At 33.7% G+C, this 13,930-nt stretch overlaps 1 protein-coding gene across 1 annotated transcript; it reads left to right on the forward strand.

Moving 5' to 3' along the window:
* The first annotated feature begins 8,687 nt into the window (after positions 1-8,687).
* Positions 8,688-13,228, forward strand: LOC107914883 (folate-biopterin transporter 1, chloroplastic). The gene is made up of 9 exons (XM_016843931.2): positions 8,688-9,050; positions 9,126-9,370; positions 10,119-10,183; positions 10,284-10,446; positions 11,116-11,264; positions 11,351-11,605; positions 11,693-11,861; positions 12,213-12,305; positions 12,897-13,228. The coding sequence occupies exons 1-9, from the start codon at positions 8,816-8,818 to the stop codon at positions 13,194-13,196; spliced, it is 1,674 nt and encodes a 557-aa protein (XP_016699420.2). The 5' UTR covers positions 8,688-8,815; the 3' UTR covers positions 13,197-13,228.
* Positions 13,229-13,930: the final 702 nt, after the last annotated feature.

The following is a 13,930-nucleotide window of genomic DNA, read 5'->3' on the forward strand; positions in this document are numbered from 1 at the left end:
ATGCCCCAAACCAGTAGTGACGACGAGTCTTGATTGTGTTGGCACATAATTAAATTAATCTTGCACAAATAAATTATGAAAAGTTAGAAATGTGAAGAGACTTGAATATGAAGAGTGAAGAGACTTGAAGATAAAAAGTTATACACATGAATAGTTACAACTCCTATAACATTTAAGTTATGTAAATGAATAGTCATAACTCCTTATGTAGATGAATAGTCACTTACAACTCCTATATAAAGAGTTGTATGTGATGAAGAATTTTTAAGTGTGAGTGAAATAAAAATTTATTAGAAAGGGTGTTTTCTTTCTTCCATAAAAATTATTTCTCTTTTCATTATATTCTTTATCATTTTCTTTGTTTTATTTCTCTAAATATATATCAATTTTCTACAAATTGGTATCAGAGCCTTGTTCGATCGAAATGAACAATTCTATTCCTCTTTCTTTCGTTCCCCAATTAACCAAAGAAAATTATGGCAAATGGAATATCCAAATGAAGGCTCTTCTTGGATCTCTAGAAGTTTGGGAGATTGTTGAAAAAGGTTATAATGAAGTTGAGGCTGAAGAGGAGGAAGGATTAACACAAGTTCAAAAAGAGAGTCTAAAAAGATCAAAGAAGAAAAATCAGCGAGCCTTATTTTGGATATATCAAGGAGTTCAATCATATGAAGCGGCTTGGGAAAAAATAGCTTGTGCCACTATGACAAAACAAGCATGGGAGTTTTTACAAAATTCATTCAAAGGGGATGAAAAGGTGAAAAGAGTTTGGTTGCAAACTCTTCGAGGGGAGTTTGAAAGATTGCAAAAAACAAAGTCGGAATCAGTTTCTGATTACTGTTCACGGGTTTTGTCCATAGTCAACCAATTTAAAAGAAATGGTGAAACTATGGATGATATTTGTGGTGTTGAAAAAATTCTCCGTTCTTTGGATTCCAGATTTAACTACATTGTGGTAGCCATTGAAGAATCAAAGGACTTGAGTACCATTACTATTGATGAACTCATAGGTTCGTTGCAAGCCATGAAAAAAGATTAAACAAGAAGAAGAAAGAAGTAGATCTAGATCAAGCACTCCAGTCAAAGTTGTCTCTAAATGAGAAGAAGGGAGATTTTAAAAATCAAAGATGGAGAGATCGTGGTCGTGGAAGAGGTAGAAATTTTAGAGGAAGAAGCTCAAATGCTCGTGAAAGAGGTGAAGATGCAAGCACAGAGAATGGATGGAAAGAAGCAACCAAAGTCAAAATTTTAGAGGATCACAAAGAAGACGTGGACGTGGAAATCAAAGAGGAAGAGGTCGTGGCTATTTTGAATGTTATCATTGTCGCAAACCTGATCATTTGGCAAGTGAATGTTGGTACAAGAAAGAAGAGAAAAATGAAACTAATATAGTACAAAATAATCAACAGCAAAAGTAAGAAACTTTTTACTCGTATCTCATGGTGGAGAGATTGATGATGTCTAGTACATAGACAGTGGTGCTAGCAAGCATATGACAGGTAACAAAAATTTATTTTCGAAGTTCTTTGAATCTGATTGTGGAGAAGTAAAAGTAGGAGATGGCAAAGCTTACAAAGTTAGCGGTGTTGGTGAGTTGGAGTTCAAAACAAAGCAAGGAAGGGTAGAGAAAATGTCTGAAGTTTATTTTGTTCCTGGTCTTAAAAATAATCTGCTTAGCGTTGGGCATCTCTTGAAGAAGAGGTATGATATTCATTTTCGTGACATGGCTTGCTATTTGTAAAAGAAAAATCAGGTTGTTGCTAAAGTTGGAGTGGCATCAAATAATCTTTTTCTCTCACCCTTCAAAATCAGAATATGTCTTGCTTTATTGGTGCTCATAAAGGAGTTTCAAAGTTATGGCATGATAGATATGGACATTTGAACTATGGAAATTTGGAGATGCTTTCAATGAAGATGATGGTCAAAGGTTTACCATAAACCGATCGGCTTGATGATGTTTGTGAAGCATGTCAGCTTGGAAAGCAACACAAAATTGCTTTTCCTTCTCAATCCTCATGGAAAGCAAAAAGACCATTGCAACTTATTCATTCGGATCTTTGTGGTCCAATGACAGTTTCATCTTTGAGAGGTAATCGTTACTTTATCTCTTTCATTGATGATTACTCAAGAAAGTTATGGGTTTATTATGTCAAAGAAAAATCAGAGGCTTTTCAGAGATTCCAAGATTTCAAGGCAGAAGTGGAGAACTTTACTGGGCTGAAAATTAACACCTTGCGAACAGAGCATGGAGGTGAATATTTTTCAAAAGAATTTGAGAAATATTGCCGAGATAGTGGCATCCGGCATGAAATGACAGTCCGCCATACACCTCAGCAAAATGGTGTATGTGAAAGAAAGAACAGAACAATTATGGAAATGGCTAGATGTCTTCTTAATAAGAAGAGGTTATCAAGAAGATTTTGGGCTGAAGTTGTTTCTTGTGCAGTTTATCTTATAAACAGATCACTGACAAGAAGCTTGGAGAATTGCACACCACATGAGGCGTAGTATGGTACAAAGCCTAGTGTTCGTCATCTTAGAGTATTTGGGAGTGTTGCTTACTCTCATATTCCAGATGCAATGAGAAGCAAGTTGGATGACAAGTCAGAGAAATGCATTTTCATTGGCTATAGTGAAAGAAGTAAGGCATACAAGTTGTACAATCTGGTGACAAAGAAGATTGTGATAAGCCGAGATGTTCGGTTTGATGAAAATTTCATGTTTGAAGATATGGAAGTTGAAAAGGAAAATTTACCAATTTTTCCTTTTGAACTTGAAGAAGAAGAAGAGGCAGTAATTGAGAATGTTGAAGATGATACTCAAGTAGGAAATCCTCCTGCTTCCCCAAGTTCTTCATCAAATTCTTCTTCATCCAGCCCGATCCGAAAAACGAGAAGCATCCAAGAGTTATATAATGTAACTGATGAAGTTGTGTAAAATGATGTTGTATTCTTTGCCTTCTTTGCAGGAGAAGATTCAATTTCTTTTGATGATGCATATCAAGAAGAAATATGAAGGAAAGCCATGAAAGAAGAGACTTGCTCAATTGAAAACAATGATAAATGGGAGCTCACAGATTTGCCGCTGCACAAGAATTCAATTGGAGTCAAATGGGTGTACAAGACAAAGATGAATCCGAATGGCTCTATCAACAAGTACAAGGCAAGACTGGTTGCAAAAGGATACAAGCAAAAGGAATGAGAAGATTTTACAGAGGTATTTGCTCCAGTTTCAAGACTGGAGACAATTCGGTTACTTATTTCTCTTGCTGCCCAAAACAATTGGAAAATGTTCCAAATGGACGTAAAATCTACGTTTTTGAATGATGTTCTCAAAGAAGAAGTCTATGTTGATCAACCACCAGGGTTTGTCAAAAAATGAGAAGAAGAAAAAGTTTACAAGTTGAAGAAAGCTTTGTATGGATTGAAGCAATCACCCCGAGCTTGGTACAGCCACATCGATTCTTATTTTCAGAAGTGTGGATTCCAGAAATCTCCATATGAGCATACTCTCTACATCAAAGGTAATTCTCAAGGAAGATTCATGGTTGTAAGTCTCTACGTTGATGATCTTATTTTCATAGGAAATAATGTGAAGATGTTGAAAGAATTTTAGCACTTAATGATGGCAGAATTTAAGATGACAGATTTGGGAGAACTTCATCATTTTCTTGGCATTGAAGTTCATCAATCCGAGAAAGAAATTTTTATTTCACAAGAGAGCTACGCAAAGGAAGTTCTAAAAAAGTTCATGATGGAATATGCGAATCCAGTCTCTACTCTATGCATTACAAGTCTGAAGTTATCTAAAGAGGGTGAAGGAAAGCTTATCAATTCCACCATATTCAGAAGTTTGGTTGGGAAGTTGATGTATCTGACTTCGACAAGGCCTGACATCGTGTATGTTGTTAGCTTGGTGAGTAGATTCATGGAGAAACCTTACTTCAATCACTGGGAGGCTGCCAAAAGAATATTGAGATATGTGAAGGGAACCATTAATTATGGAATTTTCTATAAAGCTAATACATTAGTTGATCTCATTGGTTATACGGATAGTGATTTAGCAGGAAGCATTGATGATAACAGAAGCACTTCTGGTTATGTTTTTCACCTTGGTAGTGGTGCAGTTTCATGGAGCTCAAAGAAGCAATCAGTTGTGGCGCTTTCGACTACAGAAGTTGAATATATCGCTGCATCTTATGCAGGATGTCAATTGATTTGGTTACGTGGAATTTTGAAGAGTCTTAAGCAAAAGCAGAGCAAGTCAACGATTTTGTTTTGTGACAATAGTTCTACTATTTCGGTCACAAAAGATCCAGTTCTTCATAGAAGGACAAAACACATTCGCATTCGGTATCACTTCTTGAGGGAACTAGTGAATAATGGTGATATTCAAGTTAAATATTGCAAGACAGAAGATCAGATGGCTGATATCTTCACAAAGCCGCTAAGTGGACAAGTCTTTAAGAAAAATGTTGAAAGGTTTGGAGTTCGAAGCAAGTTTAATTTAAGGGAGGCATTGTTGGCACATAATTAAATTAATCTTGCACAAATAAATTATGAAAAGTTAGAAATGTGAAGAGACTTGAATATGAAGAGTGAAGAGACTTCAATATGAAGAGTGAAGAGACTTGAATATGAAGAGTGAAGAGACTTGAATATAAAAAGTTATACACATGAATAGTTACAACTCCTATAGCATTTAAGTTCAACTCCTTATGTAGATGAATAGTCACTTACAACTCCTATATAAAGAGTTGTATGTGATGAAGAATTTTTAAGTGTGAGTGAAATAAAAATTTATTAGAAAGGGTGTTTTCTTTCTTCCATAAAAATTATTTCTCTTTTCACTATATTCTTTATCATTTTCTTTGTTTTATTTCTCTAAATATTGATCAATTTTCTACAGATTGCACACTCGTTACGAAGAAAAACAGTGTAAGTTACTTGTCGATTTGGATCTGAAACTTCGTTAATGCAAATCCAATCTAATTTAGTCTCGTTCTAAGTTTGGAGTTACTAATTTTGTAGATTAGCCTTAGCGGCAGAGATTTAAACGCATTCACGAAGCTGAAAGAAAGTGTGCCTCTTGATTCTCACTTAAACAAAATCACATAACATAACTGATTAAATGTCTCGGACTAAGTCAAACCAAAAAATAATATTCTCAAGAAGCAAACGAATACACAAAGATCACATTAAGAAAATCCAATCACTAAATCTATTTTCCCTTACCACACATGACGAACAACGAAAATCCAGGCATGAATGTTGATACAAATCAAATCAGTAGCAGAAAGAAGGAAGAATGGAAAAAAAAACTAGAATGGAAAGCAAGAGAGCCAAAAGTTGCTAACGTGAAGACCAAAATAGAGAGTAAAAATTGGGAAAGGAAAGAAGAAAACGAGAAAACTTGGAAGTGGGAAAATAAGACGGTAAGAGAAGGAGACTTTTGGGAAAATTTTCAAAAAAGAATTTTAGAAAAACTACCCATATCCCCACTAAATCTAGTTAGTTATTCTTACCAGATTTCCCTTAAAATTCAAATTCAACACAACTTGTATCCCCTTTGGCGACACAGACAGAGAAAAACAATAAGAATTTTGTTTTGCACGCTCAAGATTTGAACACAATACCTTTGAGTAAATTAAAGCCTTACTACTGAACCAACAAATTCATTTTTGTCAATAAACACTCAGAATTTAAAATAAGTCGACTCTTCTAAGTTAGAGGTTGGGACAAAAGTAATAAAAATTTAAGGGAAACCAAAATAGAGAGTAAAAATTGGGAAAGAAAATAAGAAAATGAGAAAATTTGGAAGTGGGAAAATAAGGCGATAAGAGAGGGAGGCTTTTGGGAAATTTTTCAAAAAAAAATAATTTTAGAAAAACTACCCATATCCCCACTAAATCTAGTTAGTTATTCTTACCAAATTTTCCCCAGAATTCAAATTCAACCCAACTTCTACCCCCTTTGGCAACACAGACAGAGAAAAACAATAAGAATTTTGTTTTGCACACTCAAGATTTGAACAGAATAACTTTGATTAAATTAAAGCCTTACCATTAAACCAGCAAACTCATTTTTTTCAATCAACACTTAAAATTTAAAATAAGCCAACTCTTCTAGGTTAGAGGTTGGGACAAAAGTAATAAAAATTTAAGGGAAAATATTTGAATACAGGACCTCAGACACATAAACAAAACACCTATCCATTGGAACAAATGATTTTACTTGACACAATTTAACAATTTAAGAATAAGAATTTTGGTGTGTTACAGAATGAAAGCTTTCAATTGGTGCAAATAGTGCGAACTAGACTTGTCTATGTGATACGACCACGCCCCGAGCTCGTTCTTGGATTCGTACCCTTCGCGCTGCTTGCAATTCTTTGCAAGCTGAACTAATATGCTTCCAGCTTGTTGAGCTCAATTCAGCTTGTTTCCAACTCAATGAGCTCGTTTCCATCTTTTATTTTATGCGTTTCTAAAAAATTTCTGGAATAAATTTATGAAGTTAGTTAATTAGTTAAATGACAGCTCAAATAAATTAAGTTACTTTAATATGTTTAAAATCTGGACATCTTAATTTAAGTATTAATATGTTTAAATTATTGCAAATGTTTAATGTGCCTTAAGCTATTACATAAATTTAATATGTTCTAGCCGAATTAATGTGCAGGATTTAATTTGTCTTAGATGTTGATTTTAATGAGCAGACATTAATATGCAATGACCGAATTTAATTGTTGTCTGCAGGTACACTCCCTTGGGCGGCATTAAAGGAGGCATGCTGGCTGGATTTAATGTGCAGCAAAGACAGGTATTAAAGGGGCTGTTCCACATGCAAGGGACGTCCATTTAATGAGCTGCTGAAGAAAGCATGCATGGAATGCATTAAAGAGGAGGCTGCTGCAAAATATTAATGTGTCTTGTTGTTGAATTCTAGTCCAGCCGAATTTAAAGAACAATTTAATGTGCAGGAGCTGCTGGTGTTTTTTTTCCATGTGCTTATTTAATGGACGGTAATTAATGGAGAAGCATGCACTTTGACTTGCAATTAAGGAAAAGGCTGCTGATTGCCTTTCTCCAAACACCTTTTTTGTGGAGATCACATAAATTAAAGGAGTCCAGCCGATTTTTCCCATGAACACATCACAAGGGCTGTTCATGCACCTAAAATGCCATCAATGTGGCTGTTTTTTATTCGGCTTCCCAAGAATGAATTAAAGTTTGGCCGATCCTCTTCCCAAAGCAGCACCATTCTTTTCACACTTGCTGTTCACACCATGTCCATTCGGTTCTGCAATGTTCACACTACGAAATTGTTGTTCACATACATTATATTGGTACTATTTTTTGTTATTGTTTAAATATTGTATAATTCTTGTTTTATTATTAATTTTGCTATTATTTTAGAGGTATTTGCATGCTAAGTTGCACTTATCTTAGTGTTACTTAAGTTTTTTTTTCTATTTATTAGGAAATATTTATTTTAATATTTTTAGTGCATTTGATGTATTATATTTTTAAAATTTATTTATATATAAAAATAATATAAAAAATTTAATACGGGCGAGCCAGGTTGAGCTCAGGTTTTATCATTTTTATTTGGACCAAGCTTAAAAAACGGGCCTAAATTTTCCCTTGGTCCATTCTAAACCCGACCCGGCCTATAGGCAACTCTAGTGCGAACAAAGAAGGCAATACATCATCAGTTTTAATAGCACAATAACTTAAATGAAAACTTTCAAATAGTTCATTTACCATTTTGTAACCTTTTGAAGTTGAGTGACCAAAACATAATTTTATTAAAAGTTTAGCGACTTTAGGTATAGTTTACCCTTGAACTTTTTCAAGAGAATCAATTAAGCCTCTTCAAACATTTTGCATCCAATTGAGCCCCTAAACTGACAATTTTGATCAATGAAGCCTTTTCGACCAACGTTGACAACTAGAAACTAACTCCAATGATGACATGGATCGATTGTAGGCATGACAATGCCACTCAGCAAAAAAATTAAAAAAATAAAAAAATATTTCAAATCATTTAAAAAATAGTACACCAATGAATTGGACAAATAGCTTTTGAGGTTCATTTGAATCTAAACACCCATTTGTTCAAGTTCATTTTAGAATTATAAAAACATAAATAAGTTATAAAATATCATTAAAATGATTAAAGTTTATAAAAATTATAAAAAATTAATTAAAAACCATAAAATTTTATAAAACTTATAAAAAATAATTTACTAAAAACCATAAAAATGTATAAAAAATAATTATTAAAAATGAGTTAAAAACCATAAAATTTTATAAAAAAATATTAATATTGATTTTATGATATAAGATGTTTATGTTTGTTTTGTGATTTAAAACATAAAAATAATAAATTATTTTTTATAAATGTTATAAATTTTTATTTTTATTTTATTAATATCTAATACTTTTAAAAATTGTATAATTTTAATGATTTTTTATAATTTTTATAAATTTTGTTATGTTTTTATAATTCTAGTCCAAATTCAAAACATTTTGTCCTGATTTATTATGTAGTTTTAAAAAAAATAATTTTAAAATATTAATTTTATTTTTGCTAATTTAAGATCTAACACTCACATCTGGGTTACAGTTATCAGTCTAACAGTTAAAGAATCTTAACTCAAAAACTCAAAATTTGATGAGATTTAATTGCTTTTTTTTTCTTAAAAAACTTGGAGGGATATGAATAAGGTTATATTTTTTAAACTTCAAGTTCTCTTCCTCTAACGTCTAAACTTCGTTACGTAATTAAGCTTTTATGAAAATCCAAATTCAATGGCTCTACATTCTCTATCCTCAATCTTACCGTCCCAAAACCCCATTTTGTCCTCCCTCTCCTCTCCACTTTCTCCTTATCACCGTCAAATAAGCCACCTTAGACCGATGGTTCCCTTGGCGGTCTCTCGTCGCCGCAGGCCTCGCCGTAAACATACCCAGAAACGAAGCGATACGTCCATGTTTCTCCCGCTTTCATCCAGAGGAAACGAGTCGCTTTTAGATTCTAGAAATAGTAAGTTTTTTTTTTCTTCTTTTTTCTTGAGAAAATAAAGGAAAGAAAAATCTAAGTTTAATTTATTTAACCGAGGTTCTGGAAATGGAGAATCGATACCGATGGAGCAAGAGTCCAGTACCTCGATGAGTTCGGTCGCTAGTTCGAGGAAGAAAGACAGGTATACAGGCAACGCCCGAAGATTCAGAATTTTCGGCGTTGATTTTTCTCCAGACAGTGTGGCGGTTGCTATGGTCTACTTCGTTCAAGGCGCTTTAGGCCTTTCGAGGCTTGCTGTTAGCTTTTACTTGAAAGATGATTTGCATCTGGATCCTGCAGAGGTATGCTCTTTTGAACTGAATTCTCCAGCAGTTTAATTTAGTAATTGTATACAGTTAAGTTAGGCTTTACTTCTAAATGCACAATTTTATTATTTATATAAAAGGATTTTAACTGTTATTTAAACTATATCATTTTCTTAATTGGTATTTAAACTTTTTTTCTCTTGTAAGTGATACAAAATTACTTTTTTTTTTCAACTTGCTAACCTATACTTCCAAGTTGCTACCTTGTTAATTCAATATCTGTTAGTCTATTTTTCTAGAAAAAAGATAACTAATTAAAAATTAACATGAACAATAAAAAGATAAAAAGTATTATTTTCTCTTTTATATATTTTATTTTTATTTTTCTTTCTTTAAAATTAGACTAATGACTAAATCGGCTTGGTCACCCGTCCTCGGTTTAATCATTTCTTTCGATTCAATTAAATAAATTATTACAAATTCATAAAAGTAAAAAAAATTAAAAATAGAGAAAACTAATTCAATTGTTATTTTAACTTGGTTCAATCGGTCTATAACGATTTACGGGTCAATAGATTTAACCTCTATCTTCGAACTGGTATCCCAAATGATTTCTAATCCGACCGGCCGTTTTGGTCCAGCTCTGAAAACAGTCAATGAAATAACTTTCCTGCAATACTAAACTAGCCTATTTAGAGAGATTTTAGTAAATTTGTGTTGCATTTATTGCATATTTATCATATAATCGTCTTAAAGGACTGACAAGTTGTATTTGGTTGACTAGACAGCTTTGATATCCGGTTTTTCTTCGCTGCCATGGCTTGTTAAGCCACTTTATGGGTTTATTAGGTGCGGCTCTCTTAGCTATCTCTTTCTGTTTCTGATCATATTTGAAACTGTTATGTATTTTGTTTCTAGATTTGGTTTGAGTAGCACTATGGTTTTGCAGTGATTCATTCCCACTATTTGGTTATCGAAGAAGGTCATACTTGGTTCTATCTGGACTTCTTGGTGCTCTCTCATGGAGTTTGATGGCCACCTTTGTTGACAGCAAGTATGGTGCTGTAGTCTGCATACTTATTGGATCTCTTTCTGTTGCTTTCTCAGATGTTGTAAGTTTCTTCCGCTTTGCAGAATTCTTTCAGTTATTCACTTAAAGTTGATTATTTCTGCAACGGCAGTTCAGGGTTTCTATGATTTCTTATACCTGCACATTCTTGTGATGTATCTTTTTTCCATGTTAATGTTATTATCTAGTCTAAGTTGGTTACATTTGAAGTCAAAGTTCTCTATGCAGCCAAGATTTATTATAAGAGAAACGTTACATAATCCTCTATCAATGTTTATTGATCATGAATTGGTGTCAAGTAAAATGAGAATAAAATAGCAAGTTAATATTGTAAGCCATAAGGAGCTGAGAACTTTAGACATCCTCTTTGGATGCATGGCTCATAGGTGAAGCATAAAAGATCCTTATAATCTTGATCGAGCACATTCGTTACCAAGCCGAAGAAATTAAACCAAGTACTAGAAAGCTTTAGCAGCTTTTGTATTACTTGTGAATTGTATTCTTAGTGTATGCCTTACTTTAGCAGACACTACTTTTAGCACCTTTTTCTCTCTCTATCAGCAACATACACATGATTGATTGAGCAAGTGCACACGTGCACTACTAAGAAGCATTCTAAATGTTAGGCTGAAAAGTTTCTCGTTCAGGTGTTATCCTATTATTGTTCTAGTCATATTTCTTGGATTATGTTAGAAAATGTTGCGTGGTGCAGGTTGTAGATTCCATGGTTGTGGAGAGGGCTCGTGGGGAGTCGCAAACCATATCTGGATCTCTTCAGTCTCTATGCTGGGGATCCTCTGCTTTTGGTGGTATTGTGAGCTCCTATTTTAGTGGTTCGCTAGTGGATGCTTATGGTGTAAGGTACTTGAGTTGCTTTGTTTGTGGATATGGTTGGAAGGATTAGAGAAATTCTGCTTAACCATTTCGTCACCAATTTAATGCCTCAGGTTTGTTTTTGGTATCACTGCATTGCTACCGATGATAACATCTGCTGTTGCTGTTCTTGTAAAAGAACAGCATGTGCCTGGCCCAACAAGAGGGCAAAATGTTCTTTTAGCCAACCCTAGCTTTCTTGAAAGCTCAAGAGAGAATATTATTCAGTTGTGGAATGCTGTAAGAGAACCCAATGTGTTTCTTCCCACCGTTTTTATTTTCTTGTGGCAAGCAACACCGCAGTCAGACTCCGCCGTTTTTTACTTCACGTAAGTTCTGTTTTGTTTAAATTTCTTTGTCAGCATCTTATTTTTCTTAATCTTCATATCTGCAACAGAAGGCTGTTTTCATTTCAGCACAAATAAACTTGGTTTCACCCCAGAATTTCTAGGACGTGTAAAACTTGTCACTTCGGTTGCATCATTGGTCGGAGTTGGATTGTATAATGGACTTTTAAAAAGAGTTCCATTGCGGAAGATTTTTCTTGCCACAACAATTATCGGTACAGCCTTTGGAATGACTCAGGTTTGTGTCTTTATTTACTTATGCTTTCATATATTTAAGATGGTTTGCTTATTGTGCTTGATGTGATAGTAATCTTGAGGATTTATTCTGTTATGATTCTAGGGATTGACTAGACTAGCATAAAGTTAGGATTATAACATCTTTGTATATCTAATTACTAGTATAAATAGGTTATGTAAGGTAATGTACATATGCAAGAAATACTTTTCAGAATTAGCCTTTTTTATTTTCTTTAAAAAACAGCAAGCTGTAACAGCAGCACAGCAGCCCCCTTCTCTCTTCCTCTCTTCTCTCACTCGATTTCACAGTGCTTATCATCAATTTTAATATATAATTTTCATCCTTGCATAGGTGTTGCTGGTAACTGGATTGAACCGGCAGTTAGGAATAAGTGATGAGTGGTTTGCGATTGGGGATTCATTGATTCTAACTGTCCTTGGTCAGGTAATTTAAGTTTATTTGTTCTGATGTTTTTGATTTATTAGACGCCTGTTGTTGGACAGGCAGGAGTTTTCTAGATTAATAGGTGCAAAGTGCAATGGATGGGTTTTTGAGTTACTGCATGTTATAAGGTTCATCTTAAGTGTTTCTTTTCTTAATAAAATTAATGTTTTAACGTAAAAGAAATTTCTTTAGCTTCAGCAGCATAAATTAATGAGTTACAGCTTATGCATGATGTAATAATCTGAATCTTTTTCACAAAGTCTATAATATTTTTCAATTCCCCAGAGGCCCTTTTGTAATGGACAATAGTTATGATATCTCAACATGTACGTATGATCTACACTATAAAACATTCATTTTCTTAATAGTATCTATGTAACATTTAATCAAACATAATTAGGAGGATGTGATCCTCCAATCAATAGAAAACATTTTTCTTTTTCTTTTTTTAAGATTAAACGTAACATTCTTAGATATGTACCTATATCTGGAATTCATCTCAATTTCACTAACTTAGTTTAAAACTGAACTGTTTCTTTTATTTCATTCCAAGTTCGCTGCTGATGTTGCTTGCACTTGATAACGTTGCAGGTTTCTTTCATGCCGGTTCTTGTACTTGCAGCCAAGCTATGTCCGGAAGGGATGGAAGCAACACTGTTTGCAACTCTGATGTCCATATCAAACGGAGGCAGTGTGGTGGGGGGACTGTTAGGTGCAGTACTGACCCAGGTATTTGGTGTAACCAAGGATAAATTTGACAACTTATCCTCCTTGATAATCCTATGCAATCTCAGTTCATTGTTTTCTTTGCCGCTACTTGGCCTCCTTCCTGAGGATGACTCTGAAATTGTTTCTAATGAGAATGTAGATATTGAGATGAAATCTAATTGATATATATATACATAGATATTAAAATTCTTTGATGTTTTGCCTCTTCCACAAATTTCATTGGACCCTCCTTTCTAAAATGTTTGATCCTTTTGTTTGACTATTACAAGATTAAAGTATAAACGAAGATAAAAAAAAATGGGAGGGTGCCATGCTTTTAATCCATGCACTATTTGTAGTTTTCGTGTAATTTTAGGTACTGTAATCAAATTTAAAGTATTATATTTGTCGAAACCGTTTTTTTGAAAACAAAAATTTAGTTGTCGACTTTAAAAAACAAAACTGGAGTCGCCACCGATCTTTTATTAAGGTGTGATCGGCCCACCTTAAAAATAATTTTGGTCTGCGAAATTTGAGAAAACAGGTTCGGGAGTCAATTACGCACGATGAAGGATTAGCACCCTTGTAACACCCAAAATTGGTACTAAATTGATTTTTTTAATTCCTTGGTGTCGAAAATTTGAAAACATTTTAAAAAAAAACTTTTTATTTCATGAACGAATTAAAATAATAAGACAATTTCTATTTCAAAGAAATAAAACACCATACTCAGTGAGTTAGGGCACAATGTTTTTAAATCTTCAAAATACTCGAATATTGCCTTTTGTTTTTGAAAATTCTTATTTCGAGAAGAAAATGTCATGACCAGTAAGTTAGGACCCAACATTTTGAATTCCGGAGAATAAGCTTTTATTTAAAATTTGAATTTATTGCGAAACAAATACTTGGCTTTCTAA

Source organism: Gossypium hirsutum, chromosome D10 (genome assembly GCF_007990345.1).
Source record: "Gossypium hirsutum isolate 1008001.06 chromosome D10, Gossypium_hirsutum_v2.1, whole genome shotgun sequence".
Classification (NCBI taxonomy): domain Eukaryota; kingdom Viridiplantae; phylum Streptophyta; class Magnoliopsida; order Malvales; family Malvaceae; genus Gossypium; species Gossypium hirsutum.